The sequence below is a fragment of the Stegostoma tigrinum genome, chromosome 9 (assembly GCF_030684315.1).
Source record: "Stegostoma tigrinum isolate sSteTig4 chromosome 9, sSteTig4.hap1, whole genome shotgun sequence".
Lineage (NCBI taxonomy): Eukaryota > Metazoa > Chordata > Chondrichthyes > Orectolobiformes > Stegostomatidae > Stegostoma > Stegostoma tigrinum.
In genome coordinates, this window is record NC_081362.1 from 76841091 (window position 1) to 76859971 (window position 18881).

Here is an 18881-nt window from a genome sequence, read left to right on the forward strand (position 1 = left end):
AGAGAGTCTGGAGAGAATGCATATCTAGATGGGAAGAAATGAAAGTGACTCGAGATTCAGATACTCAACTCTTTCGTGTCTTATTTTCAACTGTCAACGTTAAGAAACATGCAGACAAAATTCAGAAGGCGATTATGAAGGAACATCATAAATGAAGGTTATAAAAAGGGTGAGGATGGAGAAGCCAAAGAAGACGTTCATCTGATAATAGGTCAGTATACTAACGTGCTCACTAAAAGGGTAGTACAGTGGCTCAGTGGTTAACACTGTTGCCTCACAGCACCAGTTCAATTCGAGCTTTGGGCAACCGTCTACATGGAATTTGCGTGCTCTCCCCGTGTCTGTGTAGTTTTCCTACATGTGCTCTGGTCCCCTCCCACAGCCCAAAGATGTGCAGGTTAGGTGGGTTGGCCATGCTAAATTGCCCTTATGGAGAGTAGGTCAGCCATGGGAAATGCAGGGTTACAGGAATGGCAGGGGGGGGGGGGGGGGGGAGGGGGGGGGTGGAGAGGAAATCTGGCTGAAGTGCTCCAGGAAGATTTGGTATGGACTGGTTAGGCTGAACAGCCTAATTAACACTAGGGATTCTGAACTCCAAAAAACAAAAAAGTTAATTAAAACTGCATGCACGTTCAGCCAAGGTGAAGCTTGGCAGGTACCAGCCAGTACGGTCTCTGGATAAGCACAGGCACACATGTAGCAATATTAAAACTTGACAGGGCTGCCCACCAAGACGACAGAATTGGCCACACAGATAAACATTGAACAATACATTGGCCAAGAATAGAAATAAAATCAAAAATATGCAGAAAACTTTGGAGCTGGAGGAATGAAAGGTTCCATTTCCATAGGTCGGTTAATGTAAAATGACGTATTAACTTTGATGGGACACCAGGATTCTATGTTTCCAGTTGTAACAGTGAAAACAGTATCCACAGCAACTTGTAATATTTGAAAGAGGAAAAAAGCTACCAAGAGCTGAGGGTGGTTCTAAAACGGGTTCCTTCTGGACTAAAGTTCTATGATCCCATAGGAATTTCTTTTCGGTACCCAAGCTGACCCATACAGTGATAACCAAGTGTGGAGCTGGATGAACACAGCAGGCCAAGCAGCATCTTAGGAGCACAAAAGCTGAAGTTTCAGGCCTAGACACTTCAACAGAAAAAAGGGAGATGGGGAGAGGTTCTGAAATAAATAGGGACAGAGGGGGAGGCAGATCGAAGATGGATAGGGGAGAAGATAGGTGGAGAGAAGACAGACAAGTTAAGGGGCGGGGATGGAGCCTGTAGAGGTGGGGCCGGGATAGGTCAGTCTGGGGAGGATGGACAGGTCAAGGGGTCGAGATGAGGTTATTAGGTAGGAAATGGAGGTGCAGCCTGAGGTGGGGGGGGTGGGGGAAGATAGGTGAGGGGAAGAACAGGTTAGGGAGTTGGAGACGAGCTGGACTGGTTTTGGGATACAGTTTGGGGAGGGGAGATTTTGAAGCTTGTGAAATCAGTTGGAGATGAAGAGGTTGGGGGAAGGTAGGAGGTCTTGGGGGTGGTGTCCAGGAGGAGGACTTGTGTTGGAGGTGGGTGAAGGGGTCAGTAGAGGGAGGGTTAGGCTCCCGGTTAGAGAAGTAAGCGTGGAGGCGAAGGCGGTATTAAAACTGCTTGATGTCCAAACATGACTAGTATTCGCTGATGTGTGGGTGGTGGCAGAACAAAGGTGGGCCCCTTGCTGAGCACTTGCCGTTCATCTTCAGTCAGGGGGACGGTGAAAATTCAGCAGGGCTTAGTGTGGCTGTCTTCTCAGGGGCTGCTGGCTGTGGGTGGAGCAATGTCAGCGTCAGCAGGAGCGGTGACGATAACGTTTGTGGTGTTTGTTGTAGAAATGGAGGCCGTGGCTACAGCAGCAGTCGTGTTTGCGATCCCGGAAGCGGTGTACCCAGTGGTGGCGGATGTGACGTCAGTGGGTTCTCTGGCTGGGGCCTCGTGACCAATGGTGGCGGGTCCATCGTGGGGGAGGTGCAGGGTCAGGCTGGGGATTTGGGAGGCGGAAGAATCCTATTTTGGGTGGCAGAGAGTTTCCTGTACTTACGGTTTTTAGTGTCCAGTAAAGCCGAGTAGAATTGGTGTTCTGTTTGTGGATCTTACGGAAGATAAAAAGCAGGAGAATAGTCCTTTGCCGGTCTGGGAGAGGGAGGCTCTGAGCTGGGGTAGGCCGGATTGCAGTGTCTGGAGATGCCGGTGCATGGCTTCGAGTGTCTGTTTCAGGACTCGCAGGGAGAAATGCTTCTGAAGGGTCTCGAAGTTCCGGATGTAGAAATGGTCATGGGTGGGGCCAAATTGGGAAGGCTTGAATGTGGACTGTAGTCGATTGGGGATGATCTGGTTCCATAGGCAGGTGCTGAGGAAGGTAATGTGGATGTGGTACCTGGTTTGCTTCAGGACGTGGTCAAGGAGTTTCAAGGCTGAAGAGATTACAAGAGAGTTGCAGTGGGAGAGTCGGTCTCCTCTCTTACCCCTACTGTCTCCACGATACGCATGGCCATGGCACATGGAGCAAGTCATGCATCTGGACAAGTGACAGGCTCAACACTGCTCTCCCATCATTTGCCTTTTGCCAAAGGCAGCTCCCGCTGGGTCACTGCTTACTCATAAGCTGACTCAGTCACCATCAGCATCACTGCAGCTTTCACACGCTCATCAATTTAAAGTCAACAAGAATAATTATTTCCCCTCAAACATGTCCTCCCACACCCTGATCAGGAAATGAAGCTGTAAGACGGTGAATTGAAAAACAACTTATGATTCGGCCTTGATACCTACCTTTTCTTTCCTCTTAAAAGGCATGATTGCATAAAGTGACAAAGAAAAAAAGCTCCATTAGTTTTGTCTTAAATGCCCTTCCGTTCTCAAATAAACGGATACCAAAAATAGTACAATTAGATCCAAGCAGCGTAAGTGAACAAAGGGCATTCATGTCACAACAGAGAAGACAACTGACTTGAATGAACAATTTAGAAACATAAAAGCAATTTGTAGGTAGAATTGGATTTTCTTGAGATTGAGGGGTGTAGAGCCAGTGTGCCAAATTACAAGATTAAAATGCAAAAACAAACTTGCCAGAAGTTTCTTTTACGCAGTGGTCATGTGTTACACTTCTGGAGTTTGCAGCAGCAACAGACACCACAGCGACAATGAGGGATAGTGGGGGCCAAGTCACTGGGTTATCAATCCCGAGGCCCATACTAACAAACTGGGAACAGGGATTCAAATCTCACCACAGCAGCCAGGTGGAATATGAACTTCATTCATAAATCTGGAATATCAAGGGATAGTAGTAGTGGGGACATTAATAGCGACCATGGCACCCATTCTGGTTTGTTGTAAGAGAACATCTGGCTCTTGACTGCCATCCTTACCAGCGTGACTCCTGACCCAAAGCAATGGCTGCACATTCTGACCTGTAACGTCCCTCAGTTCAAGTGTAATTAATACAAATGCTGCCGGGAATATCCATGGAGGAATAGAAAAGGTGGCTAAAAAAAAGGCATTTCTGTCAATTGCTTTAAGTGTCTTAAGATCCATGAGGCTCTTTTGATAGGCCCTTCTTAAATATTTTAAGTATAGCCTGATTTTCACTAAAAAAGTCATTAAAACGTCCACTTAAATAAGAGTTCCGTGGATGCTGTCAATCCATAATAAAAACGCAAAGTGCTGGAAATATTCAGCAGGTTGGGCAGCAGTGGAGATAAAAACAGATAATAAAATGTGAGGCTGGATGAACACAGCAGGCCAAGCAGCATCTCAGGAGCACAAAAGCTGACGTTTCGGGCCTAGACCCTTCATCAGAGAAGGGTCTAGGCCCGAAACGTCAGCTTTTGTGCTCCTGAGATGCTGCTTGGCCTGCTGTGTTCATCCAGCCTCACATTTTATTATCTTGGAATCTCCAGCATCTGCAGTTCCCATTATCTCCGAGATAAAAACAGAAGCAATTTTCCAGATTTGTTTGACCTTGCACGGAGTTCTGATGAAAGGGAACAGACCGAAACATTAACTTCAGTTAGTCTTTTTTTTTTGGGGGGGGGGGGGGCGGCACGAGAGCGAGCTTTTCTTACTGTTCTTCACCAGGCTGGTGAACTGAGACACTGAAGCATTGTTGCCCAGTAGAACACCGCACCAACTGAAGATGCTGTATCCAAATAATTTGACACTTACATTGGTAGCTGCTTTTTTCCATCAAGTTGCCTCCAGAACACAAAACTAGACTTTTAGCATAAACAGGATATTAGGGTCCGAAATTGGCCACCAGATGCATGGTCTCAACTGATGGTGCTCGGACAAGTCTCCACTAGCCTGCCCCTCAAATCAGCACTGAACAGGGCGAGAGGGCTAATAAAATTGGGCAAGGCAGTGGCCTACTGGTATTATCTCTGGACTGTTAATCCAGAGGCCCAGGCAATGTTCTGGAACCACACGTTCGAATCCCACCGCAACTGATAGTGGAATTTGAATTCCACAAAACAGTTCGAATGGAGTGTCTAAATCAGGGCCGATTGTTGGAACACATCCTTTAAAAGAAAGGAGGCTGCCATCCCTTCCTGGTCTGGCCTACATGTGATTCCAGTCACACAGCAAGTGTGGTTGACTCTGAACTGCTGTCTGGGCAATTAGGGGTGGACAACAGATGGCGGCCTAGCCTGTGACGCACTCATCCCGTGAATGAGTAAAACGAAATACAAACAGACCGGGAGATACAACAACTAGACTTCAGGTGCATTGAAACAAGCCTTTCAAAAAGGTTTACCCCTTCACACACACATTTGCTCACCTGACTCTACAGAATGCAGGTTTCCTTCTGTCCAGGGCTTGGCAGGTGGCCATACAGCCTGAATTCTCCCAGGGATGCGACCTTCCACGTGATTTCGTGATTGGGTTGGTTGGCTGACTGCTGCCCACGTGTAAAGCTTGTCTTGCTTTAAACAAAACAAAACAAAGCCAGTGTTAACTTGCGTTGAAGCCTATCGAAACAGAACAGCTATAATCTTTCAAATGGACTAAACAGCTTCAAAAAACCGTACAATAGAGAGTCAGAGTCCAAGAAAAGATTTTAATCAAAAGAGCAAGAAAAAAAAACTTCCCCACAATCCACATGGACCGTGCTTTGCACTACACTCAGCACAAAAGGTGGAAGTGGTAGCTGACTTTTGGACTACTTCATGCACAGTATTAAGTGTGTTATACCGCTACACAGTTTTACCTGTCCAAAGCTACCACCCAGTTCTGGTCTCGCTTTGGTCTGCAGATCACAGTGGGTTAAGGCTTCGTGACATTTTCGTCGCACAGTCCTCTTCAACCTCAGTAAAGCTAGGTCAGAATCTGCTGGTTTCATTTTGCAAAGAGTCTCTCGGTCACCTGCTTTAGTGTCCTTCCTCACTACCAGCAAGTTTGTAAAAACCTCTGGAACTTTTCCTTCGGAGGCAAAGTTAGGGGTCCCACAGGACCAGTTATTATTAAAGTCATCAAGAAACTCATTCCTTCTGGCTACCACATCAGCATTTTTCAGTCCGGTTTCAGATGCAATCTGATCACAATAATCGATTGTCATGCAGCCAAATGTACTACCAGCACAGTTTCTGCAGTTCAGACTGGGTGGTGGCTGGCCCGTTCGCTCCCCCTTCACACTGTTCTCTCTCCTAATTAAAGCATTAGCATTTCCATTTCCAAAGCTGCCAACCATCACCCCATTTAGTCCCTCATAAACACCACCACCTCCGTTGTTGTTCAATTCCTGGTTCCATGTTTTTGGCCACTCTGTGGAGATCAAGTGTTGCAATGCAGTTATTTCAGCTGCTTGTCCGTTCTCCCCCTGAAAATCAGTGGTTTTTGAAGAGGCTTCATCGTTCTGCTCAACTAAGCAGGAACTTACAGTTTTTTCTGTTGTTTCCAATGCTTTGTTCAAGATATTAGCCAAATCCAGGCTGTTGCTCATCGCTTCACAAGAGAGTTGCTCAGCTTGGCCTTGCATTTTATCAAACACATCTACTGCTCCCTTATCACAAGCAGACATCCACAATGTTGTCTGGGCTTGTCAAGTTCCACCGCACATCCTTCAACTTTTATTATCCATGATCAAATATTTTGCCACACTGTATTTCCATTGATCAACAATAGCAGAATCATGCTTTGAAGATTTAACACAGTCCAAATTAAAACCTTTGTTTTCCTTCACATTCCATTACCAGAAGGTTTTCCTGACATCTTGCTGCATCACAAGGCTGCTTATGCAGTGTCCACAGCATCTGCAGGGCTCAGGGATGCCACGCATACAGACCCGAGAGATCAACTTCCAATGTAACTGATTTGCTATCAGATGACAAAGAACAAGGCTGCACTGAATCATTAAACAGCCAGCTTACAGGAACACTAATCCTCTCCTGCGCCCAGTTCAAAATTATGTGTATTAAGTGTTAGAAAACTACACACTATTATACGTTGCATTTGTTTGCAACATGCACATTCAAAAGGGCACTAGACAAGGTGATTTGCAAGCTGAATGCTTACTGGATAAAGTCAACATCAGACCAGTTAGAGAGGGGGGAGAGGAACAAAAAAACAATTTGCATAAACTTGATCAGGATTCAGTGCCTGGCTCAATGATGCGGTTAGAACGTCTACATTCTTATTTTTAAAAACTTTCCATGCTCTAATCCAGCAGCTGAATATTCCTGACAATTGCACAACCAACCAGTCCTGTTAGACCAGATTAATACTGGTGTGTTAAAAGCCACGTTACAAACACTGGGATATACTGTAAAAATGCCAGCGAAAGCAAAGTTACCATCTTTATCAAGCAAAAAAAGGAACTTCATTGTCACGGAGGAGGGAACACTGAAGAGAACAATTTGCTGACTCATGTTGGGGAATATATACGGCACTGGGTTTTGCAGTCAACAAAAAGACAGCCAGTTTTCAAAAGCAAATCACTGATGTGGTTTCACATTTCAATATTTATCTCAATCTGGTGGTTAAAGTCAAAGTCAAAGGGGGTCTTCAGGCATCCAGCAACAACCAACAATGGCACTTGTTTTTAAGCTTGATTGCCAATCTCATTGACATTCTAACAGACAACCAGGAGGCTTTTTAACGTCTTCCTCCACTTTGTATAAATTTGAAGGAGGAAGAGTAATAAAGATGTAGATATTAGTCTTTAAATTTGATATTTCAGACTGTTTAAAATGTTACAAAATCATTAATGTGTGTATTTAGGAATGCCAAGCTTCTGTAGGCAAGAGCACAAGAGTGCGCACATTCAGCAGTCGGTATGACTGTACACACTGCTTAATAAGTTAGTACCACCTTTTACAGTCTCAGCTACTGCACAGTAAGAACCGGTACAGGGTTTGGGGGGGAATGATCCCATCTCTAAATTTGCATAATTCTCTATTCCAGGTATTTATTTGCACAAGCACTGTTTATGCAATATTCATATCCCAATTTGTGCAATGTTCTCTACTATGAACATTATTCCCCTGTTCAAAAAGAGTGTATCTACCTAAAGACTGTTATTGCATCTGTTCATCTGTAAGAGTAAGGGCGCAGCGATGTAGTAAATGAGCTAATAGACAAATTGGGAGGTGATAGTATGGTGGTATTGTCAATGGACTGGTGATCCAGGAATTATGGGTTCTGGAGATCAAGGTTGAGATCCCATCACAACAAATTGTAGAATACACAAAGCTCTCAAATGAAGTCGAAGGATGGTGAAACCATTGCTGAATATAAAGACGCATCTGGTTCAAATGATCTTTATGGAATGAAATGTGCCATCTTTACTTGGTCTGGCCTACATGCAACACCAGCCTCTCAAATGTGGTTGACTGGTATCACCCTCTAAAATGGCCATTCAGTTGCATCTAACAATTCAGAAGGCCAAAAAGACTACAAGACATGAAAAGAAAACAGATGGATAAGCTGGTATTGACCTATGCATTGGAACTAACAATAGCAAACTCCGGCCTGTTGAACTTGCAACGTCTTCCTTACTAACAGTTGAGGAATAGTACTGAAGTTTGAAGAGCTATCTCAACCATTAGCCTGTCAAGGTCATGTCCATGGAATTATACCTTACCAGATAATGTCCTGGGGGAGGCAATGGCCTAGCTGTATTATTGTTGGACTGTTAACCCAGAGAACCAGATAAATGTTCGAACCCCACCACAGCAGATGGTGGAATTTGATTTCAATTAATATCTGGAATTGAGAATCTAATGACAACCGTGTATCCATCGTCGATTGTCAGAAAAACCCATCTGCTTCACTAATGTCCTTTAGGGTAAGGAACTGCCACCCTTACGTGGTCTGGTCTACATACAACTCCAGACCTACAGCAATGTGGTTGACTTAACTGCTCTCTGGGTAATTAGGGATGGGTGATAAATGCTGCCTGGCCAGAACCACCTTCATCCTGTGAATGAATAAAGAAAAAACCCACTAAACAGATATGTCCTGTCAAGTCCAGCAGATGGACACACTACACCTTGCCAAAGGGAGCTGCCTAGGGAGTCCTCTGTATTGAATCTGCTTCATGGCATCACAGCAAACACGAGCAAGGAAATCTGGTGATTACCACGTACCATTTAATACCATTCAAGTGGTTATGGGTTTGGCAGGTGTTCAGGACTGTTGGTCTATTTCTGCACATGATACAGTGTGCTGGTTCTTGATTGCCACCATAACCACTCAATCCTTCCTTCTGTGTCACCCCACCAGTCAGCACGGACCGGTTTGGGCCAAAGGGCCTGTCTCCGTGCTGTGGGACTCAGACTCTATGATCCTATCCACTAGAATGACACGAATAGCAGATGCACAGCAACACCTGGCCCTGTAACATTCCCTGTAAGCTGGACAGCTGTGCTCAAAGTCAGCCATGCAAATCTCGCCACTGATTTCCAATTCCAGACAGACATTCTGTTGCCACTCTGCAGGTTGTACAGCCCGAAAGAAATAAAGGAATGCTGTTTTCAGGTTTCCCTCCAAGGACACTAAACATCCCATGGACGGACAGACAGACAAATGAATGAGCAAAAGACAAAAGCAATAAGTAGAGGATGTTCTTCCAGTCCCTCCGTATTTCATACTGTAATGATGGGTGCATATTACAGCTTTGTATTCACAAAGTCAACAGATTCCACGTTTTCAGTCACAGAAGGAAAAACATTACTCAAAAGTACAGCTACTGTTCAAACTTTAGACTATAATGAGGGGAGAAAGAAAGTTAGTGCCAGATCGGAGTTCAACACTGAAGAGGATATTCCAATGTTGTACTTTAAAAGATGAGTGCTGGACCAGCAAAAGGTCTTGACCCTTTAAACAAGTTGAACTCTCCCTCAATACTTAATTTAAGAATAATTTTCAGTAATGATCCTTTGGTGCCAGGACTAAAAGATGCTCAATGTAATTACTTCCTCATTTCTTCTCCCCACCAAATTAAAGCACATTGACATACTACTGTACATTGAGAAGTTTTGTATTGAAATGGCTGCCATGTTGTCAAACAAGTCAGTATTTAAGGAGTAACACTGGTACTCGAATTCAAAATAAGCAGTTACAAAAGTACATTTGCAAAGCTCAAGTACATTAGGGATTCTACAATTCAGACTGGAAGCAGGTCATTTGGCCCATCAAGTCCGTACAAACCCTCCAAACAGCATCTGATCTCGACCCACTCCCCATCTCTGTAACCTTGCATTTTCCATGACTAGCCCACAGTCTGCACATCCCTGGACTCTAAGCAATTTAGTGAATTAGCATGGTCGATACTTGCTAACTGAACTGCACATCTTGGGAGGAAACTGACTTACTTGGAGGAAACCCACACAGACACTGGGAAAACGTGCAGACTCCACACAGGCAGTCACCTGAGGATGGAATCGGCTGACCACTAAGCCACCATGTGGCCCTGAAAAGTTAAGACTAAGCCGAATCTTTGGTTTCTGTGCACTAATGATACTTAAAAAGTATCATGCATGAGACAAGTGGAGATCAACTCATCTCTACACAGGAGATATGACCAATGTTGCTGCACTAAATCAAGATACAGGCAAAGCATGTGCAGACTTTAGGAGAGTTAGCTTCTTTTGAAGGCACTAATTATGCAAGATTAAATTGTGTATATTGTTTTAAGACTGCATGTTTATTCCAAGGTGCAATTTTTGTGAAAAATCAGCAAAAGCTGACTCATGTTAACACTCATGTTCAGTGTCAATTGATTTTTGCTGTTGCTGTGCGAAAACATTAACTACTAAGACTGCTCGCTAAACTCCCACAGCTTCTTTTAATCCATTTGGAGCCTGTACTGCTGCAAAACAAAGGCAGCGACAGTCACAGTTCTGTGACAAATAAGGCAGCAACCAAACAAAAACACCAGAACTGCAAGTGGAGGGCAGAAAAATCCTTAAGTTGCCATGATGTGCTGTAAACCGACCTACGTAGCAATATAGGAAAGAGGCTATCATTTAAAAGCAAGGCCAACTCTGCTGCTGCAATAATGAATGTACTTCAGTAAAGGAGAACAAGTCTGAAAGAACAACACTGTTAAAACCTGAACTTTGTATTGGGATTATGTACTCAGGATCAGCACATTACCAGCAGGGTTACAATATTTGCTGGCAATCAACCACCATTCGGCAGAATGTCAAACTAACTCCTTTAAAAATTTTTTTAAAAAAGCACAAAAGCAGCCCAAGGTCAAAAAGTTAGAAGTGCTCTGATCTAGATTTTCATTTGGTGCACAAGGCATGGTTCATACATCAAACAAAAAGAGCTTAGACGCCTTATCTATGCTCAGTTAATTAATTCTCTGGTTCTTATACCATGCAAGTGGAAACAAACATTTATGCAAACTTTGGATACATGCTCAAAATTCCAGATTGAATTAAGCGAATCAAATCCACAAAGTTTCACCTCTCCCTGAAAATACATCTATGTTCAAAATCAAACCCATGTGGGCACCATTCCCTAATTTTATTGCCACTTTTACTTGGCTTGGAATCAAAATCTTTGCCATATTTCCCTAGTCAAATGGGGGGGGGGGGGGGGGGAGAGAGAGAGAGAAGGAAAAAAAACAAAATCGGTGCTGTCAAAAGTTGGCTGCTCGACAACTTCACACTACTGACAGGTCCATTTCACAACTAGATTTTAGTCACAATTATTCACCACTAGTAATTCATAATTTAGTTCAATTTGTTGGTCAGGAGATGCAGTAATGTGCTATCCATCAAGTGCAAAGTATTACACCAACCAGTCATCCAAACACTGAAGGGTGTACATTTAAGAAGAATTCCTTCACACTGATGTGAGCTTCTGAGCCGGAGAAATAATTTTGACCAATGTGAACTTACAGCTGCAAATGAAATTCTGTACACTTAGACACTCATGCGCTCAAATACACCACTGAAATCAACCAAGTCCTCTTTGGGATGGGTTAATTCCAATATCGGTCAATGGTACTCTACTATACACATTCCAGCACGTTAAAAAAGCCAGTGTAAAGACTTATACTGCAAACCAATTCAAAATGATCAGTCAGATTTGCAATGTGGTACATTTAAGTGTGCTTGAAGCCACGTGTGCACAGACAAATCCCTTCTTTATGGAGCCTGAAAGGAGTTGGTGCAGTCTAGGCATTTTTTCCCATCTTGTAAAAAGTTATGGAGTCTGTAATTACTGCTGTATCCCCAATTGCAACGTCCCATGCAGTTGACCTACCTGCTGAGAAGTTATCCAGGTAGCTAAGATTGACAGTTAAATGAACACAAACAAAACCTGCTCAAAATTATCTGCCATTTCCTGATCTTCCTTGAAATCCCCTTTCAATGCTCACGTCACTTACTCCTTTCCTTTTTAAGCACACATCTAAATTGGAGGACTTTCTCCAATTCACATTTTTCCAAATATTTCAGTCATTCCCTCCAATTCTTTATACCTGGACTAATCTGCTCAAATTGCTGGAGTTACATTTGCTTTCTCCTTCTTCAATATCTTCACTTAGTGATGACTTAAATTTAATAGAAATGTAAAATCTGCCTTCTTTGGACTTTTATTTGCTTAAACAAGAACACTTACACTGGCAGAGTCCTGCTACCCTGCCCAATGTTTGTCATTAGTGTTTAAAGTTAGCAGCAGTGAAACTAAAAACAACTCCACACTTTGTTATCTTGGATTCTCCAGCATCTTCAGTTTCCATTATCACTCAACTCAAATCCTTGTCCTTTTTTGCTAGAGACTTTACAATCTTATTCCAGTTATAATGAAACAATGGCTCAAGTTTTAAAACTCATACACTGACAATTGATGCTACATTGACTCCATAAATAATGTTTTCCCCCTTTTATCTCATTACAGTTAAACACTGACACTTATTCAACTCTACTTCTCCCTTAGGTCGAAAGGATTTGAATATTGAACATCCACTGTAACAGCAGCAGTATGTAATGATCTATAAGATGCACAACAGTAATTCACCAACGGTCCTCTGACAGCATCTTCCAAACCAGCAAGCTTTACCACTTAGAACATGGGCAGATGTACAGGAACACCTAAACCTATGTAAACCTTCACGCGGAAGCAATTTTCCACTAAAATCTGCTACTGTCATCTAATGGTTCCAACTCCAGATGGATACGAGCTTCATCAATTGAGCACTGCTCTTGTAGTCAACCCTTTTAAACTAAATTCAGTGTCTTCTTTGATCTATTACTACTTAACACACCAACTGGTTTACTATTGTAGGAGAATGAAATAATCATTAGTGCCACTTGGCGTTCCAATTGCGATTCAAGTCATTCCTCAAAAAGGTTTCACCACAAGGCCTTATTTGTCCGAAATACCCAACCAGTCAAACATCCATTACAACGTCGGCTATCCCAACAAGTGTTCGAAAGCAAGAATGATACATTAATTCTTTTCAATATTCCAACAAAGGTTTCATGCTGGGTCACCCTCAGGAGTTTAATATTTAAATTGATGGAGGCTCCAGGACAATCCTGGAGAGTGGACAACCCTTTTGTACTCATGCACAAAATAGACATTGTGATGCAAGTTGTGAAATTTATCTATATTTTAATATTATCTTACTGCTTGGATTTTTAAAATTAGTGGCATGTGGCTTCATTCTGTGTCTATGAAGGGGTGTTATGATTTAACTTGCAAGTATTTCTGTAGCCATGATAATGCTTTTAAAACAAAACTATGACAAAGGCTTCCCATAACAGGCTTTGTTTCGGTGGGTGAGTTTTCGCAAACAAAAACAAAAAAATCAGTAACTATATATTAGGCTACCGGTAGAAGAATTCTGAAATTGTTTTGTTTGGCTTCCACTAAACACCAATGGTTTAAAGAAACCTTTGGCTTTAGTTCTGCAGACGTCTTTGCTCAAGTTAGGATGTCTAAGACCATTTCTCCTGAAGGATGTTTTTTCAGGATGTAAAATCTATCTAAAAAGTTACCTAAGATTTGTTTGAAATTTCCAGACCAGAGAGGTAAATGGTTAACACTTAAGGAGAAATTTGGGAATGATGAGTTAATCTGTAAATATCACATGAATGAAGTAAAGATTTTTATGATTATTGCTTATGCACGCGACTTAATCGTGAATATTGACTTTCATGTATTCAAAGTCAAGAAAGGAGTCAGGCTAAAGGAAAAACAAAGTTAGTTAAACTGCATTAAACACACCCTGATACTGATGCAGCAGACATGCATTTCCACAGAAATGTAACGTGATTGAACCAGCCTTAATCCTGAGGCCTCATTTGGAAAAGTAATGGTGATGAAACAATGAGGGGAAAATCCCTAGAAAGACAAAGCAACAGAATTATTGGACCACCAACATGTTGAAACAGGCCACTTAGCCCATCGTGTCCACACCAACACTCCAAAGACCATCCCACCCAGCCCCGCTAACCCTATCCCTGTAACCCTGAATTCCCCATGGCTAATCCACCTAACACACACACACACACACACACACACCCTGGACTGTGGGCAATTTAGTATGCCAGTCCCCCTCATGTGCACATTTTTGGGCTGCGGGAGGAAACCAGAGCACCGGGATGAAACTCATGCAGACACTGGGAGAATGTGCAAACTCCACACAGGTATCCAAGAGTGGAATTGAACCCAAAGTCCCTGGCACTGAGAGGCAGCAGTGCTAACGACTAAGCCACCATGCTGTCCCAGTGGGGTTTAATCAACACTGGAAATGAAGCACAGGCTTCGGAAAGGAGATGACACCTGGGAAGATAGGGAATGGTGAAACTCTGGTTAACACAGGTGCCTTGCCACTTCTCAAAATGTGAAAAATAACAGTGTTTGTTCAAAACAAAACATATCAGAATTTGAGTGATGCACTGTCTACATGACTAACTGTATAAATACCTGATGAATTCTTGGAGTTAGAATGCTAATTCAATCTTTTCTGGGCTAGCCTCTCAAATTTGGCTCCATAAACAACTTGTAATTTGAGGCTCCTGAGTTTACTGCATAGAATAATCTACCACAACGCCACTTTGAAGGGGCATTTTGAAGTTAAGAAAGTCTAAGCTCATTTGCAACAGACTTGAAAGGTTCAGATTCTTAAGACTGGTAATTGAAGTTCAGTTAAGCCCTATAAATATGATAGAGGAGATAATTCTTTCGGAGTACTGTTAGGATTGAACAGAATGGAATGAAATGTTACCATGTGTTTAGAATCTTCAGGCTTGTGCAATACACAAATACCTTGGTTTGTTCTCTCTTATCTTTCTTTTTAAAAAGAGAAGTTCATTATGCAGAACATTGTTAAAACAGAATGTTTCAGTGAAAGCTCACATCACTGAATCAAAACAAGCCAGGTTTCAGTCTGAGATCTAATATGCCCAGTAACAACATAAGCGGGTATCATAAACCCACATATAGAACATTACAGCACAGTACAGGCCCTCGATGTTGTGCCGACCTGTCATATCGATCTCAAGCCCATCTAACCTACACTATTCCATGTATGTCCATATGCTTGTCCAATGACGACTTAAATGTACCTAAAGTTGGCAAATCTCCTACCGTTGCAGGCAAAGCGTTCCATTCCCTTACTACTCTCTCAGTAAAGAAACTACCTCTGACATCTGTCCTATATCTTTCACCCCTCAATTTAAAGCTAAGCCCCCTCGGGCTCGCCGTCACCATCCTAGGAAAAAGGCTCTCCCTATCTAACCCTCTGATTATTTTATACGTCTAAATTAAGTCACCTCTCAGCCTTCTCTGTAATGAAAACAGCCTCAAGTCCCTCAGCCTTTCCTTGTAAGATCTTCCCTCCATACCAGGCAACATCCTAGTAAATCTCCTCTGCACCCTTTCCAAAGCTTCCACATCCTTCTTATAATGCAGTGACCAGAACTGTACACAATACTCCAAGTGCGGCCGCACCACAGTTTTGTACAGCTGCAGCATAACCTCTTGGTTCCAGAACTCGATCCATCTATTAATAAAAGCTAAAACACTGTATGCCTTCATAACAGCCCTGTCAACCTGGGTGGCAACTTTCAAGGATCTGTGTACATGGACACCGAGATCTCTCTGCTCACCTACACTACCAATAATCTTACCGTTAGCCCAGTACTTCTCATTCCGGTTACTCCTACCAAAGTGCATCACCTCACACTTGTCTGCATTCAACTCCATTTGCCACCTCTCAGCCCAGCTCTGCGGCTTACCTATGTCTCTCTGCAACCTACAGCATCCTTCGTCACTATCCACAACTCCACCGACCTTGGTGTCGTCTGCAAGTTTACTAACCCATCCTTCTATGCCCTCATCCGGGTCATTTATAAAAAATGACAAACAGCAGTGGACCAACACCGACCCTTGCGGTACACCACTAGTAACTGGTCTCCAGGATGAACATTTCCCATCAACTACCACCCTCTGGCTTGCTGAAAGACGACAATTTCCGATCCAAACTGCTATATCGCCCACAATTCCATCCCTCCGCACAATAGCCTACTGTGGGGAGCCTTATCGAACGCTTTGCTGAAATCCATATACACCACATCAACTGGTTTACTCTCATCTACCTGTTTGGTCACCTTCTCAAAGAACTCAATAAGGTTTGTGAAGCATGACCTTCTGTTCACAAAACCGTGCTGACTATCCCGAAACAATTTATTCTTTTCTAGATGATAAATCCTATCCCTTATAACCTTTTCCAACAACTGAGGTAAGGCTCACTGGTCTATAATTACCAGGGTTGTCTCTACTCCCCTCCTTGAACAGGGGAACCACATTTGCTATCCTCCAGGCGTCTGGCACTATTCCTGTAGATAACGACGAGTTAAAGATCAATGCCAAAGGCTCGGTAATCTCCTCCCTGGCTTCCCAGAGGATCCTAGGCTAAATCCCATCCGGCCCAGGGGACTTATCTATCTTCACCTTCTGTAGGATTTCTAATACCTCTTCCTTGTTATGGACTAGATCAGAACCCCTCAAAAATTTTAGGGTGGTAGCTTGGACCCTACTTATTTTAAAAGGTAAACATTAACGCTGAGCTCCTGATATACAACGTGACTCGTCAAAATAACTCAACGTTAAGCAAAACAATTTCAGACACTGGTTGAAATACAGGAAATTAAAGAAATTGGAATAACTAGTGGAAAATTTAAAAGAATGATAGATGGTGTAATTATTATTAATTAACTGCTTCAATATAGGCATATCCCATAAACACATCCCTTGGCACAAAGAACAAACTCAGACAGCTCCTCATATGCAGTTCTCCAATCCATGAGGAACAAAACAACCAAGAAAATTAAAAAGGTAGCAGCGAGGAGATATTCACTGTACTCAGAAATCCTGATCAGAGTGTTGGCTGCAGCCAGCCTGTTTAAAACAAATCCTAAAGGGCTCCCAAGCTGTTTACAAGTGGTCTTCATTAGCCTCTGCCCTACAACCTCTTTGAAAGGGAAAACCAACAGGAGAAAACAGCCTCAAAAGTAGCAGCATCGTTACAATATCCACACTGTGGCAAGTTGCTGAATTACAAATGATAAATCACTGATTTAAAATGCAGTTAACACCAGACAAGTCATTCAGTTTCACCTCTTCTCACCAGGGGCACTGGTCTCTATTCTCGATAAGTCTTGCACTACAATGATGATTCTTCTTCCTCTGGGCCAGAAGGTATAATATACACAATAGTAGGTGATGGCCAATGGGGCGTGTGTGAATAACACAGCAGTATTGGTTAAATTTATTTCAAAAGCTTCAAACTTGCCTGGACGAGTGCAACCCTAACACCACAAAAGAAGGTTGGCACCATCCAGAACAAAACAACCCACTTGATTGGCACTGCATCCTCAAGCATCCACTCCCTCCACCACCGGCACTTAACAGCTGCCATGTGTTCTATCCACATGATGCACTGCAGAAATTCAAAAGATTCTCAGACAGCACTTTCCAAAACCCACAACCACATCCATCTAGAAGGGCAGCAGATATACGGGGATACCACCACCATCACCTTCAAGTTCCGCTCCAAGCTACGAGCCATCCTGGCTTGGAAATATACCGGTGCTCCTTTACTGTCGAGGTCAAAACCCTGGAATTTATTCCGTAATGGCATTGTGGGTCAACCCACAGACTGCAATGGCTCAAGAAGGCAGCTCATCAACACCTTCTCAAGAGCAACTAGGGATGAGCAATAAATACTGGCCAGCCAACAACATCCACATCTCACAAAATGAAATTAAAAAACACATCCATCCCTTCCCTGTATCTCACTATACATTTTCTTTCAAAAACAGAAGAGAACTCTGAATTTACACTACCTGGAAATCTACAATTCCCAATTCACTACGCACCTCACAGGAATGGAAAAGGAACTCACATCAAACTTGGTGGTGGCTTGTGGCACTTCTGCACAAAATTGTTCTCTGAAACAGTCCCCGAATGGAAGGAGCAAACCCATGGCCAGAATACGAGAGCAAAGTTTCTCTGCTTCACGTTCATCATCAAGCTGCACTTTCTCCTGCTGTCCAAAAAGCTTCTCCAACAATGTTCTCCCTGTGTTAAAAACAATTAAAGCATACATTCAAACATTTACAAGACTTGTGAGCAGGCAACAAATGCAAATTTATCATGCAAAATCTCAAAAGTTAGGTTCTTGTAGATGTATAGGATCATATTGATTTCGCTATAATTAGTAGTAGTTTAGTTATATGCAATCTTCTAGCAAGGTATATAATGTTCTATCCGTTCTTGACAATTTAACGTTATTTGGAGGTGGACCTCTGGCTGCCTTTCTGCTGTCAAAGTAAAACTTGCTAATGTCCACACTTCGAAAATTCAAGGCATAAGTTTGTGATTTTAGGATGGGATGAAAATGGTAGAGACGTCCTACTAAATAGCAAATGCAATGAAAATAAAGCTAGCTTTTGTGAAGTGATGTAACTCCTTGTTCCCTTCTAAAGCCTACTGGTGTGGTGGAAGACACCATTAGCTTTCAAGAAGCAAATATGCCCAAAATTGGGTTAGCTTTCTAACGTGAAACACTTGAAAAGAGAAATGATCACTGTATTTGCATCTTTCAAAAGACAAAACGTTGGAATTAAGCTCTGTAAATAGTTATGTCATTTCTGTACAGTTCTGAGTTATATATTATGAACTTAACTAGGTAGACTGCAGGATGCATTTCACAAGGTATCTATTATGTAGTCAAAGGGTGGTGAATAACAATTTCTTCAAAACAACCTAGGCCGCAGAGATTCAGAGTGATGGGATATGATTTATGATCTAAATGACCTCTCCCTCCCCAAAAGTTTGGGCAAAGGAAATACTTCGGCCTTTTCAAGGCAACTGTTATTT

General features: G+C 42.7%; 1 protein-coding gene across 6 annotated transcripts in view; it reads right to left on the reverse strand.

Moving 5' to 3' along the window:
* fmn2b (formin 2b) overlaps positions 1-18881 on the reverse strand; it is a 479083-nt gene that overhangs the window by 378165 nt on the left and 82037 nt on the right. For 5 of the 6 annotated variants that reach the window (XM_059648647.1, XM_048536693.2, XM_059648646.1 and 2 more), the window contains exons 3-4: positions 17905-18080; positions 4816-4960 (exon numbers count right to left, since the gene is read on the reverse strand). In XM_059648647.1, the coding sequence (XP_059504630.1) occupies positions 4816-4960; positions 17905-18080 (321 nt within the window). Of the gene's footprint in view, positions 1-4815; positions 4961-5244; positions 6430-17904; positions 18081-18881 lie in introns of those variants that run through there. The other variant, XM_059648648.1, reaches the window with a different exon arrangement.